Source organism: Dipodomys merriami, unplaced genomic scaffold, assembly GCF_024711535.1.
Source record: "Dipodomys merriami isolate MVZ:Mamm:240054 unplaced genomic scaffold, mDipMer1.0.p SCAF_2, whole genome shotgun sequence".
Taxonomy (NCBI): Eukaryota; Metazoa; Chordata; class Mammalia; order Rodentia; family Heteromyidae; genus Dipodomys; species Dipodomys merriami.
The window spans coordinates 11501737-11520392 of NW_027203381.1; the positions used below are offsets into that span (position 1 = coordinate 11501737).

General features: G+C 41.2%; 1 protein-coding gene across 3 annotated transcripts in view; it reads right to left on the reverse strand.

Moving 5' to 3' along the window:
• Positions 1-6009: 6009 nt before the first annotated feature.
• The window catches only part of Malt1 (MALT1 paracaspase), a 53268-nt gene continuing 40621 nt past the window's right edge, over positions 6010-18656 (reverse strand). For all 3 annotated transcript variants that reach the window (XM_070029044.1, XM_070029043.1, XM_070029042.1), the window contains 7 exons: positions 17434-17611; positions 16541-16615; positions 15297-15424; positions 12592-12741; positions 9928-10085; positions 8164-8289; positions 6010-6502 (listed from right to left, as the gene is read on the reverse strand). In XM_070029044.1, coding sequence (XP_069885145.1) covers positions 6080-6502; positions 8164-8289; positions 9928-10085; positions 12592-12741; positions 15297-15424; positions 16541-16615; positions 17434-17611 — 1238 coding nt within the window. In that variant the 3' untranslated portion in view covers positions 6010-6079. The remainder of the gene's footprint in view (positions 6503-8163; positions 8290-9927; positions 10086-12591; positions 12742-15296; positions 15425-16540; positions 16616-17433; positions 17612-18656) is intronic.

Consider the following 18656-nt stretch of genomic DNA (forward strand, 5'->3'; position numbering starts at 1 on the left):
AGAGGGTCAGGCTTGTGGAATGAAAATAGAGCCCAGCACTGGTGGCTCACACCTGTAATCCTAGTTACTTAAGAGGCTAGATCTGAGGATCATGGTTTGAAGCCAGCTGGGGCAGAAAGGTCTGTGAGACTCTTATCTCCAATTAACTAGCTCCCCCCTGTACCCCAACAAAAAAACACTGGAAGTGGAATTGTGGCTCAAGTGGTAGAATGCTAGCCTTGAGCAAAAGAAGCTCGGGGATAGTGCGCAGGCCCTGAGTTCAAGACCCAGGACTCGCACAAAAGAAAGAAAAAAGAAAATGGGTGAGTTGGAGACAGAAGAGTGAGTCAGGGTGAAGCAGGAAGATAAAACAGGGCCCATGGTTTCCATGGCTGCTTGTAAGACCTGCTCACAGGTCCGCCCCAAGACCCTGCTCACCTCCCCACCTCAGGACCACCAAAAGGTGCCAAGTGTCTTGCAGGCCAGACAAATGAGCATTGCATCCTGATCACAAATACCCTTGCTCAAAAAAATAAAATTCCCCTGAGTGGTGCACATGCATTACTATTGCACACCATGGTCTTCAGTGATCTTTTAGGAGACTCCTCCAAGGCCTTATGTCTATGCACTGAATACTATTCTAACAGAATGCATTGTGGGAATGGACACACACACACAATTTAAAACCTGTTATATAACCACCACCTGCTACTCAAACCTGTCCATCATGAAGGCCCCCCCCTTTATTTTGGTCAGTCATGGGTCTTGAACTCTGGGCCTGGGTGCTGTCCCTCAGCTCTTCAGCTCAAGCTAGTGCTCTACCACTTGAGCCACAGTGCCACTTCTGGTTTTCGGTGTGGTTTACTGGAGATAAGAATCTCACGGCCTTTTCTGCCCAGGCTGGCTTTGAACTGCCATCCTCAGATCTCAACCTCCTGAGGAGCTAGGATTACAGGCGTGAGCCACCACACTTGGCTTATAGAAGGCCCCTTCTGTGGGAAGAACCTCCCCAGCCCTAACTAACCTTAAACTCTCCAGACACCATTCTTCAGGGTCATAGCACTTTCTTTTCTTCTTTTTTTTTTTTTTTTTGGGGTCCAGTCGTGGGGCCTGAATTCTGGGCCTGGGCGCTGTCCCTCAGCTCTTCAGCTCAAGGCTAGTGCTCTACCACTTGAGCCACAGCACCACTTCCGGCTTTTTTCTTTTTGCTTATGTGGTGCTGAGGAATTGAACCCAGGGCCTCAGGCATGCAAGGCAAGCGCTCTATCACTGAGCCAACTTCCCAGCCTGGTCATAGCGCTTTCTTAACTCGGGTGGCTCCCATGCAGAGAGGCAAACTTCCACTTTATTTTCTCATCGCTCTCACTTCAACAAACCTGTGCTCTCTCATTACGCATGTGCATTTTGCTTGGTTCTTTGAGATGAACCACCTGGGATGATACCTAACCAAGACCACTTGTTTAGTAACAGTGGGAGTTGTTAGTATTCATGAGAATAATAGTAAGATGAATCAAGGTAAAGAAGATGAATTGGGCTGGGAAGGTGGCTCAGTGGTAGAGCGCTTGCCTTGCATGCAATGAGGCCCTGGGTTTGATTCCTCAGCACCACATAAGCAGAAAAAGCTGGAAGTGGCGCTGTGGCTCCAGTGGTAGAGCACTAGCCTTGAGCTGAAGAGCTGAGGGACAGCGCTCAGGCCCAGAGTTCAGGCCCTACGACCGACACCCGCCCCCCTCCAAAAAAAAAAGAAAGGAAAATGAATCAAAGTTAGGGAAGTCAGGAGAGATTGACTGAAATTGGAGGGAGCATTGGGTTAGAGGTCTTCATTCAGTTGTTCAGAAAAGACAATTTAAAGTCATAGTTGCTTTTTTTTTTTTTTGTCATGGGGCTTGAATTCAGGGCCTGGACATTGTCCCTGAGCTTTTGTGCTCAAGGCTAGTGCTTTACCACTTTGAGCCACAGCTCCACTTCTCATTTTCAGGTTGTTCATTGGAGATAAGAGTCTCATGTACTTCCCTGCCTGGGCTGGTTTTGAACCATGATCCTCAGGTCTCAGCCTCTTGAGTAGCTGGGATTAGAGGGGTGAGCCACCAATTGTTGGCTTAAAGTTTTGAAAGCAAGAGTTCTGTGAGGACAAGGTCCAATCTGCAGGGAGGTGCATAGCTGGATTATGAGAAGAGGTTTTTGTTGATGGGAAAGTCACAAAGAGAAGTTATTGTTTGGGTTGCCATTATGACATTGAAGTTCCCAAGAATAAAAAGAGACACACTGGGGCATAAGACTTCAGGAAGAGTACTAAAAACTCCTGATCTTTTCCTCAAGATAGAAAACTGTGGCTTTTTGTTGTTGTTGTTGTTTCGTGTAACTGTGGTTCTAAGTTCCCAGATTCTCTCCAAGCTCCCATTTCATCTGAGAAATCAGGCTAGCAGGGGGCGCCAGAGATTGTGACAGAAGTTCCTCAAGCTAAAGCTTTTTGGAAACAGAAAAGGTGGATTTTTATTGTTGTTAGCTGTTTCCTTTTTATTGTCAAAGTGATGTATAGCGGGATTACAGTTACATAAGTAAGGTAATAAGTACATTTCTTGTCAAACTTGTTACTCTTTCCCTCATTTTTCTCCTACTTTCCCTCTCCCCACCCAAGTTGTACAGATCATTTCTAACAGTGTCTTTTTTTTTTTAATTGTGAAAATACTGTACAGAGGGGTTACAATTACATGGGCAAGGTTATGAGTACATTTCTTATCAAGCATTGTTACCTCCTCCTTTGTTTCCCCTTCCCATCCCTTCCCATCTCCCCCCGCCCCCCAACAGTGTCTTATATGTCGCTGTTGCATTGGTTCCTCTCTTGAAAAGGTGGATTTTTATAAAGGAAGTTTACCCACTGCTATCCAGGGCTATTGTAACAATTACCACTACTTGGTGTCTTATAGCAGAAATTTATTCTCTCATAGATCCCTGAAATCCAAAATAGGTTTTATTTGTTTGGTACTAGTACTGGGGTTTGAACTCAGAGCCTAGAGCTCTTGCTTGGCCTTTGATGCTCAAGGTTGGCACTCTACCACTTGAGTCCAACTTCAACTTACAGCTTTTTGCTGGTTAATTGACGATAAGAGTCCCTCAGACTTTTCTGCTTGGGCTGGCTTTGCACCTGCAGCGTCAGATCTCAGCCTCCTCATTAGCTAGGATTGTAGTTGAGCGACCGGCATGCCGTTAGGATGTTAGATTTTATTCAGTGCTTTTTCTTTATTTATTAAGGTGTGTGTTTTGTCTTTTATTAACATTGTATAGTTGGATCCTGATTCATAATTATGAATTTACAATCTTAGCCACTTGCTACAATTCATTCATGACTTCCAAACCAGTATTCGTGGAACTTTTGTGGTCATGGTGGACAGGTTCAGACCAGAGTAAAATCTGAGTGACCCCCAATTCGCATGCTCCCAGCTGAGCCGCACAGGGCAGCGCTGTGTCTTCAATGGTTCTGAATTCACTCATTCAATGTTTGTGTGGTCTTACCAAAAGTAACCTCACTGAACTTTGACAATCCACCCTGTAGAGTTTTGGATATAACTAGTTTTATTTCAGGGATAAATTTCTTTTGAGAGTAGTATATAGTCCTTCCTTTATAGGTCACTGGGTTCATCCTGCTAGTATTTTGTTTGCGATTTTTACATCTGTATTCCTAAGAGCTACTGGTGTGTAGTTTTTCTGTGATGTCTTTGGTTTTCACTGGGTTCCTAGCATGGGTTGGGAAGTGTTCTCTTTCTAGGAAGAGCTTGCGAAGAGCTGGTGCTCATTTTCATGTCTGGTAGAATTTGGCAGTGGAGTCGTGGGGGTCTGGGATGGTCTGTTGGAGACTGTTAAAATTAGAATCAGGACTAGGGGCATGGCTAAGTGGTAGATGCCTGCCTACACTGCAAGGCTCTGGGGTTTGTCAATTTTTTTTTATTATTATTATCAGTTGTCTTTTAAGGCTCTATTAGATTGGACCAAAAGTGATAAGGAAATTATCTCCTAAGGCTAGTAAAATCCCAAAAGAAAAACATGCAGCATGCTATTATGGAAGACCATATCAATGTTTGCAAGATTCAGATAAGCAGCGACTAAAAGCATTTCTATCTCTGTACTTTAAACAAGTATTTCATCACTTTACAGTGGTTTCAGGAACTTACAAGCAAGAAATTTCAGTCTTTTCTATGGAAGCCACACGTCTCCTTCCTGACACTTGCAGCCAGTCCTATAATTATAAATGAAAATTCGCACATTGCTCAATATAGACAGACATGCCTGCCTATCTACCTACCTACCTAACGTAGGTGAGCTATCCACCTACCTACAACAGAACTCATCAGAAAGGCAGCAGTATGTAGTAGAAAACCACTGGGCTGGGATTCTAGAGATCTCAGTCCTGGTGACAGCTCCAATTCAGACAAGATGCTTCTACTAATTCCTCCCACTGCCTGTTGATTAAGAGAGTTCTTCTGGTATTAAAGAAAATGACTTTTTTTTTTTTTTAACAGAAATTCCATTCTCATAGTTTTTACTTTTTTTTTTTTCTTTCGGTTATGGGGCTTGGACTCAGGGCCTGGGTGCTCTTCTTGGGCTCTTTCATTCAAGGCTAGTGCTCTACCACTTTGAGCCACAGCACATTTCTGGTTTTCTAGTGGTTAATTGGAGACAAGTGTCTCACAGACTTTTCCTGCGGGCTGAATTCAAACTGTGATCCTCAGATCTCAGCCTCCTGAGCAGCTAGGATTGCAAGGTCTGAGCCACTAGCACCTGGCTCATGGATTTTCCTTCTAGTCAAAATGAATTTTGTGGTGACAGAGAATCATGAAAGTATTTGACAATGTACACATATATACCCATGCACACTTTTTGTTGTTGTTATTGTTGTTGTCGGTCGTGGGGCCTGAACTCTGGGCCTGGGCACTGTCCCTCAGCTCTTCACTCAAGGTGAGTGCTCTACCACTTGAGCCTCAGCCCCACTTCTGGCTTTTTCTGCTTATGTGGTGCTGAGGAATCGAACCCAGGGCCTCATGCATGCAAGGCAAGCACTCTACCACTGAGCCACCTTCCCAGCCCCTATCCACATACACTTCATTTCCTAGTTTCAGTGTTCAGGATCAAACCTAGGGCCTCACACATTCCAGACAGATGTTCTACCACGGAGTGGTATTTCCAAATCCTATACTTCATCCTTACAGAACAAATCATCCAATTGAGTTTTTTTGCGGGAAGGAGGCCAGGGCTGGGTTATTGGTCCTTCAGCTTGCTAGGCAGGTGCTCTACCCCTTGAACCATGTTTCCAGCCCTTTCTGCCTTATTTTTCAGATCTTTTTTTTTTTCCAGGGCTGAGGACCGAACCCAGGGCCTTGCGTGCACCGGGCGGGCGCCCTTCCACTGGGCTAAACCCCCAGCCCCTATTTTTCAGATCTTGCGGTATTTTTTTTTTTTTTTTTTGGTCCAGCCTAGACTGGACCATGATCCTCTTTTGTATCCCGCACATGGTTAGGATGAAAAGGGAAGACCACACACCCAGCTTACTGGTTGAGATGGGGTCTTGTTTATTTTTTGCCCAGCTTGGCTTCAAATTGCAATCCTTCTGATCTCTGGCTCTACCCACTCCCCAATAACTGGGACTACAGGCATGAGTCTATTAACGCCCCAGCTTGTTAAAAATCTTAAAAGAAAAAAAGTTCAAGAAGCCGGGCGCTGGTGGCTCACGCCTGTAATCCTAGCTACTCAGGAGGCTGAGATCTGAGGATCATGGTTCAAAGCCAGCCGGAGCAGGAAAGTCCATGAGACTCTTATCTCCAATTACCACCAGAAAACTGGAAATGGCACTGTGGCTCAAGTGGTAGAGTGCTCGCCTTGAGCTGAAGAGCTGAGGGGCAGTGCCCAGGCTCAGAGTTCAAGCCCCACGACCGACAAAAAAAAAAAAGTTGGAGGAAGTCTATGATTCATCTGAGCCCCTATGGATGAAGCGAGTAACTTTCTCTTTATATATACACATTTATTTACACAGCTGGCTTTTCACAATGTCTCATTTTATTTCCGGTGAGGTATCTAGACACTAGAATAATGATAAATACAAACAAGGTCACTGTTCAGAAATCCTGAGCCTGTCGGAGAAACTGAATGGCATTTCATCAGTCGTCTCTACCGGCACATTACTTCTACCAAACTGACAGGAGTAATGGTGGGTGGGGTATGTTGAAATGAAGGCACTGGGTGTCCGGCTGCAGTGACACCTGTCTGGCGGCACGACGCTGTCTGAATTACCCAGGTGTGAGTGGTAAACACCACCGAATGAGTCCTGGTAGTGCCCTGCGCCCCCCGAGGGGGCGGGGCAAGCCCCATCAGGCAGGAGGCACATCTGAAAGCAGGCCCTCCTGCCCATGCCGCGGTGCATGTCCAGCTTGGCGATGAGCGGCTTCCCGACGCTCACTTCCTGCTTCTCCTCCACAGTGTCTTCCAGCCCTGAGTACTGATAGGATAAACACACGGTGAACACTAGGTGTTCCTAGAAAGGAAAAGAAGTCATTACTTTTTATCAGCTGTGATAATGCACCTATCTTAAAATACCGCTCATCCTCCAACAGCGACAAAAACATACTTAGCCCCCTTTCCCTGGACCAAATACCAAAGTCTTCCTCTCCATGTCCCTTCCCCCAGAAGGTTCAGCTGCAGTAATCTTCATTCCACACAGAGGAGTTTAGTAGAGCCTGAGTTCTTATGAAGGTAAGTAGTCAAATCAGAGCCCTTCTATCCTCTTCCAGATGAAGAGTGCAGAGGTATTTCCAAGACTGGGGTTTGGACCTGCCCTTCCCTATTATCGGAGGTGGAGAACTGTCCTTTCATGTAAAAACGATCTGGCTTTACACCTAAGGTAAGATGCTATAAAAATGTTAGGATGCTGGATGCTTGTGGCTTACATCTGTCACCTTAGTTATTAGGGAAGCTGAGATTTGAGGATTAAGGTTCAAAGCCAGCTCAGGCAGCCAAATCTGAGAGATTCTTACCCCCAATTAACCAGCAAAAAGCTGGAAGTGGAAGACAAGCTCAAGTGGTAGAAGGCAAGCCTTATGCAAGAAAGCCACATAAACGTCTATGGTGGGGCTGGGAAAGTGGCTCAGTGGTAGAGTGCTTGCCTTGCATGCATGAGGCCCTAGGTTTGATTCCTCAGCACCACATAAACAGAAAAAACTGGAAGGGGCACTGTGGCTCAAGTTGTAGGGCACTAGCCTTGAGCTGAAGATCTGAGAGACAGCACACAGGTCCAGAGATCAGGCCCCACGAATCACACACACACACACACACACACACACACACACACACACACACACACACACACTCACACACACACACACACACACACACACACATGTGTAAGGTCCTGATTTTAAGTCCCAGAACAAGCACACAAAAATATGAGATAATAACTGAACCAGATAATACTAAGAGGAGAATTTCAGTAGACTGGTTATAAACAACTGACGACAGGTGTACGTCTTGCTATGTAATCACTGAGTGCCCTTTCCATTCCCCAATTTTTGGCTGCATTCTATGAACCTGTAGCTATGGGTAAACTACAAACTCCACTCTTACAAGGATGTGCTTGTGTTAAAAAGCTTAACCATGTAGAGCTAGCTTATTTACAAGAAAAAAGATTAAAAAGTAATTTCACTTTTAATTTGCTGTAGGTTTCATAGACAGTCACAAAATAAGTCCTACATTTTCAATAGCCAAATATTCTCCCAGGCTGGCTGGGCCAGGGTGGCTCATGTCTCTTATCCTACCTCCTCAGGAAGCTCAGTTCCAGAAGATCGCAGTTCAAAGCTAGCCAAGGCAGAAAATTCCTTCCCAGCTTCAATTAACTAGCAAAAAAGCTAGGTTGGAAGTGTGGCTTCAGTGGTAGAAAACCAGTCAGTGTAAGTGTGAGGCCTTAATTTTAAACCCCAGGACCAGCATATACACAAAAAATGCCCTAAAACAAAGAGTCCTCAGGCTACCACCAGGTAGAGGATTTAATATAAAAAGGGTCTCTGTGAAGACTTGCTACAGATCAGTTAACTCTGTTTCAAATGAATACCCAAGAAAGCAGCCTGTCCATGGGCCATGTCACAATCTAGGTTCAGTTTCACATTGTTTTTTATTAGCAGCTCTAAACAGGAAAGTACTTACCTTTAATTTTTGCAGTGAACTGAGTCTAGTATATAGGCAATGCTTGGGAAGCTCCTTTGATACTAAATAGCTGCCTGTTTCTTCAGGAGTTCCTTTATTTGCATCTTTTGGATCAATATCTAGGTCCTGTAAAAAAAAAACAAAACAGTAAAATGTTTATAACAAAATTGATGAAGGTTTCAACTTTGTCTATAACACCAAAACATTTTAACACTTAGGAGGTATTTAAGTCTCTCACAAGTGTTGGCTTGAGTACATAATCTCTTATTCAGGACTAATGAAACAGGAAATGGACATTCTCTGGCCATTCAAAATCCTAATGTATTTAAAATGCGTTTCAGAGCTGACTCTGAAAGGGTAGTGTCCTTTCAAACTGTTCCTTGAAACACTTCCTACCCTACTGAAGTTTCTTTTCAGTAGAGAGCCATATTGGTGTTTGACTCCTGGATTCTCTCTCTCTCTCTCTCTCTTTTATCATCACTTTGGGAAGATACAGGATTTTTATGTTTAGAATGTTTGAGAGGAATAGGTCTGCTGCATGGCTCAAGTGGTAGAGTGTTTGCTAGCAAGCAGGAAGTCCTAGGTTCAAACCCTAGCCCTACCAAAAATTTTAATAATAAATAGGCAACACAAAGCCAGCCATTCCTTTCTTCTTTTGCAGCCTGCAAAAGAAGAGGTAGCCTGCTCCTCCAGAAAGAAGCCAGTGGCTCTGACCTACCCCGTGAAGTGCTACTATCTCTGGAAGCCCAATAGACTTATTTGGGGTTTCATGCTACATCATTTGCTTTCACAAGAAGCAATGTCCTCCACAAAGTCTTTCTAAGTAATGAAAGCCAGATTTGTTTTTCACTTAGTTCTTGCTTACTTCTCTATTTGTCAAATCTATACAGGAAAGAGGAGAAATCTATACAGGAAAGGGGGGATATCTATCTATCTATCTATCTATCTATCTATCTATCTATCTATCTATCTATCTATCTATCTATCTATCCTTTTTTATACCAAGATAAAATAAATACCATAAACAGAACTAAATTGATACTTTCTCTATATCCTACCAAAACTTGAGGCTTGCATTGTTATAGTAACTTATATTGGAAACAATAGTTTCTTTAAAAACTTACCCTTAGTCAGGTGCTGGTGGCTCACACTTGTAATCCTAACTACTCAGGAGACTGAGATCTGAGCATCATGGTTTAAAGCCAACTTGGGCAGGAAAGTCCACGAGACTCATCTCCAATAATCCACTCAGAAAAAGCCAAGTGTGGTGCTGTGGCTCAAGTGGTAGACCACTAGTCTTGAGCATAAAGAGGCTCAGGGACTGCATACGGGCCCTGTGTTCATGCCTCAGGACCAGCAAAAAAAAAAAAAAATACTCTTGACATACCTGTAGAGTATTTTATTCTTTTATTTTTGATATTCTAATTTAGGGTCTTAAAGTGTTTTAGCAATTACAGTGTTATTAAACTAAACATAAACTTGCACATTTATTTATTTTCTTTGTTTATTTATTCTTTCTTTCTTTTACAGTGGTAGGGGAAGGAATGCAGGGCCTTCCATACACTAGGCAAGTGCTGTACCACTAAGCTACATCCTCAACGCAAAAGGGGAGTCTTGGGTTAGTAGCATGGCTCAGGTGGTAAAGTGCTTGTCTAGCAAGTGCAAGGCCCTGAGTTCAAACCTCTGTATTGTCACACACACAAAAGAGCTTTTAACAAGCAAGAACTTATCATTGTACTTTAAATTAACAAGAAAAAGACTTACAAGTGGGAAATCGGTAACATAAGCATCACACATTATTATCTCAGGTGGTTTGTGGACTATACTCGTATAGATTATCATGACATTGGAAAACTCGGCTGCAAATCCTAATTGAATCTGAACACCACACTGAAATTTAAGGCACATGCTTTCTGGAAGTTCTGGAAGAGAACAAGGAGAACTTATAAAAATTATTTAGAGAGTTTTCATTTACAAGGAATATAAATACTACTTCTACCTGAACATTTCCAAAAGATCTCATTAAAAATTTAAAATTTTGATCTGATGGGATAAAAAAGAAGTATACCACTCAAAATTTTCTTTATTGACTATTTACAGTTGCCAGTTCCTATATTTCTTTCTTAATTGTTGATACATTTCTACCTGTGGAGATTGCTGGACTTGCGATATTTATTTTCTAGGTTTACTTAAACATCTTTTGGTAGCGTTGAGGACTGGACGTTTGGCCCTGCACCTGTTAGGTGAGTGCTCTAGCCATCAACTGAGAAAAGCCTCAAGCCCTTTTGTATTTTCATTTTTGAGACAGTCTCATTAGCTATGCTTGTATCAGCCTCAAACGTGCAATACTCTTGCTTCCACCTCCTGAGCAGCTGGGATCATACGTGTGTGCTAGCACGCCCAGCTAATTTCCTTATTTGGTGAGGGAGAGATCCTAGTTATCATTTTGCATGGGCTCTTCACTAAAAAATCATCTCATTAAGTTTGTTTCAATTACTTTCTCTTGAACCTAAAGGTAGACAGACTAAAGTCTATCCACACCTTTCCACCAATGAGGAAGGTCTTATTAGCTGACCCTGGCTGGCCTTCTTCCCCCAGCCTGCTGAGTTTTAGAACTGAAGGCATGCACTACTGCACCTGGCTTAGTTTCATCTTATAAAATATTTTGTTTACTAGTCACCTTAAAAAAATTCTATTATTTTGGAAGTGGCACTGTGGCTCAAGTGGTAAAGCGCCCTAGCCTTGAGCTGAAGAGCTGAGGGACAGCGCCCAGGCCTAGAGTTCAGGCCCCACAACCAGACCCAAAAAACAAACAAAATTCTATTATTTTGCAGTACTAGAAATCCAACTAGGGACTCACCCATGTTAGGCAAGTGCTCCATTACTGAACTACATCTCCAGCTCTGTTGATCTTGTATTATAGTTTTGTTTTTGTTTACATTTTCTTTTGTGAAATCCATCCAATTACCATTTAGCTAGTATCGTGTTTTAAACTCAGGGCCTCATTCTTGCTTGCTAAGTTGGTGCTCTACCACTTGAGACATGCCTCCAGCCTGGATTTTTGCAGATTGGAGATGACAGCTCAAAGAATTTTCTGCCCAAGCTAGCTTCAAATTGTGATCCCCCCATCTCAACTTCCTGAGTAGCTAGAATCATGGGCATAAGCCTGTAATACACAGTATTATCCACCAGCCTGGGCTACATAGCAAGCCACTAACACATAGCTGAATTTGAACGATTTATGCAGTTATCTGGGATGCTAAGATAGGTATAGCACTTTACCTTTTAATGTGTACTAACATATTTACCAAAATTATATCTTAAAAAACAAAGAATTTAAAAAGAAAATGTGCCAGGTGCTGGTGGCTCACGCCTGTAATCCTAGCTACTCAGGAGGCTGAGATCTGAGCATAGTGGTTTAAAGCCAGCCCAAGCAGGAACATCTGTGAGATTCTTATTTCAATCAACCACCAGAAAACCAGAAGTGGTGCTGTGGCTCAAGTCGTAGAGCGCTAGTTTTCAGCTGAAGGGCTCAGGGACAGTGCCCAGACCCAGAGTTTAAGCCCCACGACTGACCAAAAGAAAAAAAAAAAGAAGAAGAATTTGTGTGTGTGTGCGTGCGTGTGCGCGCGTGCGTGCGCTGCTACTGGGACTTAAAAGTCAGGGTCTCATATTCTGACTGAGCTTTTTTTTTTTTTTTTTGCTCACAGCTGGCATTCTACCACTCAAGAAAGATATTTCATAGGATTTCAATAAACACAATTATTTTTCTATTAGTTCTAATAAGAGACTCACAGTTGTAGATAGCTGGGAACTAAAGGAAAAAAAAATCTTTACTTCAGTCAATAATTTAAACTTACTTTTCATTAACTCACACAGAATTGCCAAAAGTAACTAAGCTAGAGACTGACTTTTCACTTCGTCTCTTGTCTTTATCATTCTACACATGGGGAGAAGACAGTGATATTTATGAGCCACACAGGTGAGCTCTGCCTCAGCCTCAAACGCTCCACTCCACTCGGCAGCAGGGCTGCAGCTCACCACATTGTATAAATGACAAGTTTGCATCCTGGCACAGCAGGTCAGAGCCCGATCTGTCTGACCCCCGATAGTGTCTCACTCCCACAGTGACAGCACGGGAGAAGCTAAAGACTATGGACCAAAACAAAAAATTAGCTCATTTTAAAATTAGAAGAATTTAACAGGTCATTTAAATTTTACCAACAGGATAAATAATGAAGTAAACAATTTGATAGGTCTAACATCAAGGAAATTGTGGGATATTTACAACAGAAACATGTGCCTAGGTTTGGATAGGCCAAACATTTTCACCATAAAATTGGGAAGAAAGCTATTTAGTCAGAAGAAAAAGCCTTTATGATGTCAGTAAATTTGTAATAATCTCACAAGACCTGGATCTGACCATACCGTGAGCCTTGGCCCACTGCAGATTGCGCACCAGAGATTCTGCAGAACAAGCGGTCCCCTGGATTGGATCCGTGAGTGCTCTCTTTTCAGATAAACTGCTTCGTATCTCTAGAGCCTGTTTGCCTTTGGTAAGGTGACATTTACCCATATCTAAAAGAAAAGAAAGTAAATATTAGCTGCTGGTGGCTCATGCCTGTAATCCTAGCTACTCAGAAGGTTGAGATCTAAGGATGGTGGTTCAAAGCCAGCTTGGGTTTGAAAGTTCATGAGACTCTTAGCTTCAATTAACCATCAAAAAGCTGGAAGTGGAGCTATGGCTCAAGTGGTAGAACACTAGCCTTGAGCTAAAAAAGTTCAGGGACAGTACTCAGGCCCTGAGTTCAAGCCCCAGAACCAGTGCACATGTTACTGCCCCCTGCTTCCCTCCCCCAACACACACAAGTAAATATTATCTTTAAGACAATAAATTCTTCTCTGTTTTAATTCTTTAGTCTAGCGTGGTGCCAGTGACTCATACCTGTAATCCTAGAGACTGATATCTGAGGATCTCAAAGCCAGCCCAGACAGAAAAGTCTGTGAGACTCTTACCTCCAATTAACCACTATAATACCTGCTTAAAAATCTGGCTCAAAGTGGCAGAGTGCTAGACTTGAACAAAAAAGCTCAGGGGTAGCTCAGGCTCTGAGTTCAAGTCCCATGACTGACTAAAAGAAAATATAGTCTAAGATATACATAGAGCACAGTACCTTTCTTATAAAGTTTAAACAACTTAATACAAATATACATCCATTTGAGGAACATAATACAAACTCAATAAAACAATGTAAGAGGAAAATTAAGGGAATGATCAACAAGATTTAGAATGGAAGGAAGGCAGGGAAGAGACAGAGGAAATACATACTTAGATACAGGTTGCTGTCAAGGTCTCAGATTTATTTTAAACAGCCATTTATAAACACTCCAAAAAGTACTTTCATGGGTATGTAGACTATCAAAAATAATTATGTATTTTTTGCTAGCAGTTCTTAAAAGTTTATACAGCAACATGGTTTACAGATACCCAAAAGCCATACTGACCAACTAAATTAATAAATACTCATTTTGTCATTTCAACCAACTTAAAAAAGGAAAATCCCAAACACAAAAAACACAAAACCCTGAAGATATAGGCTGAATACAGCAAGAAATTTATTTCCTAGTTTGTTAGTACACAGTTGAAATTCATGTGTTTTTCCTCCAACTGCTTGGCTTCTCTATCTCTGGCTGAAAACATTTTTCCCTTGAACTGTTATGTTGTTTTGTTTTCTGGGTCTCACTATGTAGCTCAGGCTGTCCTATATTTGCTAGACAGCCAGGCAGACCTTGAACCTGCAATCTCCCTACCTCTGAGTCCTGAGTGCTGGAGTTACAGGTATGCACTATCACATCAGTTTCCTTTAATATTTTTAAATTAATTAATTCAGAAGATTCAAAGAGAAGAGTAGGAATATTTTACTTCAAAGCTTACTTGTAAGCAATTTATGACAACTACTTTTGTTCTTCTCTAACAAACAGAAAGGGTCAGATATAAAGCACACAAGATTCAAAGTGCTGTACTTAACTATACTGTATAATTATCATGATTTTATTAAGCTTTAAATTGTTTTGTTTTGTTTTGGTCGGTCATGGGGCTTGAATTCTGGGCCTGGGTGCTGTCCCTCAGTTCTTCAGCCTAGCACTCTACCACTTGAGTCCTAGTGCCACTTCTGGTTTTCTGAGTGGTTTTATTAGAGATAAGAGTCTTACGGCCTTTCCTGCCCAGGCTGGCTTTGAAACATGATTCTCAGATCTCAGCCTCCCGAGTAGCTAGGATTACAGGTGTGAGCCACCCAGTACCTTTAATTGTTTTGTAAAACTGGTGAGCTATTATTGCTGATGGGAACAATACTCATGGCACTAAGCACAACACACACGTGTACATATAGGCATACATGCGCATACATAGCACACATGTCCATACATAATATACATGCACATACAACACACATGCATACACACATGCATTCACACATGTATGCACACACAGTCTATTATTACAATTTTAAAAAGACAAGGCAGGTCTGAAGATAATTGATAAAAAGCAAAACTTCCTACAAGTTTATAAGAAAGTTGCACTCACAGCACATACTAGTTGCTGTGGTAACTTGGGAACTATATATGAGACAGCATGTGTTTTATGTTTTTAAAATCTCAGTTTGAGAATAATTACCATAATCCATAAATCATTTATTTATATCTTAAAGCAGTAAAATACTTTCTTCCTCTCCCTTCCCAATGAAAGCTTAGAGGAGTCTAGTACACAATATGCAGAAGCTAAGTGTCGCTGTAGCAGGAGGGGATGAGCAATGTTAACTCCAAGTTACCATTAACTCCAGCTGCTCCCGTCTGATAAACACATTGTCCTGGGCTTAAATCGAAGCCCTATCTCCAAAATAGCCAGACCAAAAAAAAAGGGCTATGGGTGTGGCTCAAGCAGTAGAGTGCCGGCTGGCAAGTGCAAAGCTCTGAGTTTAAATTCTAGGACTGCCTCCTCAAAAATAACTAATTCCAGGTTCACAGTACCAGTAACAATAAAGCAATCACTAAGCAGAGAACCCTGAATTGGTTTATAGCCCCTTTATCTTTTTCCTAGTGATTTCTCTTTTTTAAAAAAAAAAAAAAGTTACCCTCTGCAACTTCATCCAGTAACACAGTAATTTTCTTGTCTTCTAATAGTCTATCTTTTAGAAATTTCATGAAGATTCCATTTGCCAATCCAGAATGCTGGATTTCAAAAGCTTCTGCTCCTTGACACCTTGAAAGTACCAAAAGAAAGTGAAATCAGTTGGATCCAGATAAATTAATATCCTGTCTTTTTACTTCCAAGTGAAAGTAAAAAGGTGAACACAGGGGGAAAGGCAGAATAGTGGTTAGCGAAGGCAGGAAGAAGAGGGAGAGCGGAGATGTTAGCTGAAGGGCAAAATGCTTCTGTGAGATGGAAGAAATAAATTAGTATCTAACGTGATGAATATGTTAATTAGCTTGATTCAATCATTTCATATTGGATGCATTTCATCACTTTGTACTCCATAAATGTATGTATTTATACTTTGTCAATATTCAATAAAAACTTTTTTTTAAAGGGAAAAATTTTCCTCCATCCTGGGGCTTGAACTCAGAGCCCAAGTACTGTCCCTGAGCTTCTTTGACTCAAGTCTAGCGCTCTATCATTTGAGCCACAGCTCTACTTCTGGCTTTTTTGGTAATTTATTGGCGGTAAGAGTCTCATGGATTTTCCTGTCCAGCCTGGTTTGAACCATGATCCTCACAGAACTCAGCCTCCTTAGCTGTTAGGATTACAGGCATGAGCCACTGGTGCCCAGCTAAAAAAGGAATTTTTAAAGAAGCAAACACTTAGCCGGGCGCTGGTGGCTCACGCCTGTAATCCTAGCTACTCAGGAGGCTGAGATCTGAGGATCGCGGTTCAAAGCCAGCCCGGGCAGGAGAGACCGTGAGACTCCTATCTCCAATAAACCACCAGAAAACCGGAAGTGGCGCTGTAGCTCAAGTGGTAGAGCGCTCGCCTTGAGCTGAAGAGCTGAGGGACAGCGCCCAGGCCCAGAGTTCAAGCCCCACGACCGACAAAAAAAAAAAAAAAAAAGAAGCAAACACTTGCCAGTAGGATGTCCATGAACACTACCATTCGAATGGCACGCTAATAAACGAGTTCATCTTCCAGCAGGAAGTAAATTCTTTGGTGCTGAGTGATAAGATACCAAGACTGGAGTGCTAAAGTCAGTTATTTACAGATTTTTACGAAGAACAAAAAGAAGGCAAATGTATGCCTAGATGTCTGTGGATATTTCAAAGGTGTCTAATCTACAACAAGAGACATAAATGATTAACAGGAATCTCAGTGCAGTTTCCTTACGTGGCATATCCAAACACAATATTGGCAGTGACTTTTAGTGCATCCAAGATTGGGATGGTATCATCATAGTCATTTCTGTTTGGAAAAAAGAAGGGCAGATAAAATAAACAGGTTAAAACAGAATTCTTCCACAAAAACAATGGAAAATACAATACTACATTAGTATACATAATTTAAAATTATATGTGTAAAATTCTTTTCATCCTGTCAGCACCATATCTACCAAAAGGAATCCAAGACTCCTACACTATCCTACAGTAGCAGCAAAGAGTCCTATCTTTTGTAATCATTGTTTTGTTTTCTTGAGATAGGCTCTTATTAAGGAGCCCAGGCTGGCCTCAAAGTTAGGATCTTACTGCCTTAGCCTCCAAAATGCTTGTATAGATGCATGTCTGGCTTATCTGTTAGTTTTAAAACTAAAGTTATGTTTGAATTTTGGCATTGGATTTTGATGAGTAATCAAAAAATGAGTAAACTGGTAAGGAATTGGTTCTGTTCCTTAGGGATGCAATGGCAGACAAATGGGATCCAAGATTTCAAACATCTACTTCGGCTGTACTTTGTACCTTTGCAAGAACACGCCATGCCCTGACTCTAGGGTTGTGGTTCTGTTACTTACTGAAGGGATAGCTGCAGGGGCTGGAAGAGCCGTGCAGCAGCATTCTAGAGAGCTGACTTCTTGTGTTGGAGTTCTTCATTTTCTTCCATACCAAAGATGCAAAGAGTTATAATAACTAAGCATCCATAGCAAAAATACGTTGTCCTCACCTACCTTTGGTTTCAATGTACAATGAGAAAGTCATAAACTCATATGGTTCTTAGTCTTTCCCGGGCTTGCCTGAGGTGTGTCAGTTAATTTACATACAAAAATTAATTAAGATGAGATATTTTACCTTTTCCTACACATGTCCAGCAAGAATACATTGAGTCCAGTTTCTTTTTCTTGCATTAATTTCAATATACTCTGAACACACAGACAATTTTCAGACCTATATGGATTTGGAGCATCAATAGGGACCATAAAACTGTTCCCAAAGTTTTCATAGCCATGTCCTGCATAATATAATAACCCTGGAGGTGGGAGGGAGAGAGAGGGCAAGACGGGCAGAGAGAAGAGGTAAGTGTTAACTCTATATATGCTTTCAACATATACACAGCACATTTGAAAAGTCACTTATTTTCTTCAGTCTGATATAAGCAAATTTAAGAAATAACCAATTATGATGTTAATTTGCATTTTAAGTTATTTTGGCAACATTCTTTACTTAAATTCTGTTTTAAAACAATATCAACATGCTGTCTTATGTACAATCTATTTCATAAAAATATATAGTTAATAATATACAATTTTATCTTCTTCAGGGTAGAAACAGTATAATTTTTATCCATGCATTCTTTGCATGGGGAAGGGACCTGGTAAAAATTTAATAGATGACCAAAGTAACATAATTCAAGATGCTCAAGTGTGTACACAAATGATTATATATGGGGGGGTGGGGGGGAGGCTGGGAAGGGATGTGAAGGGTAAACAAAGGAGGAGGCTGCAATGCTTGATAAGAAATGTATGCATTATCCTGCCCATGTAATTGTAACCCCTCTGTACAGTATGTTCACAAAAAAATTAAAAAAAACAAATGATTATATATATACACACTATATATAAAGTACAATGTATATATATACACGTTTATATATATGTATATATATTTTTTGCTAACTGAAGTTAACACATTTAAAACAAACTACATTTTCTTCTCCCCAAATGACTTGTGCAAGATGTAAGCACTGTGAACCAAAATATGCAACCAGTTATATCAATGGGAATTATGTTTTATGTAAAACAATCAAGTTCAAATCAGTGTATTTCTAAAAGTCTATCTCGAATACTGCATTCATTACAATGTTCAAAGATAGAAGACAAAAACTGATATGTTTGGAAATGTCAAATAATACTTAGTTAACATATGATTCTGAAAATTAAACTTTTAGAGACTTTTATTTCTTGGCAACATGATGTAAGAATCCAGTTTCTCATGGCTATTTATTATTTCTGAAAATAGAGAAAATATGTGGAAAATTCTCAGCTAGGTGTGGTGCACATTTATAATCCCAGAAC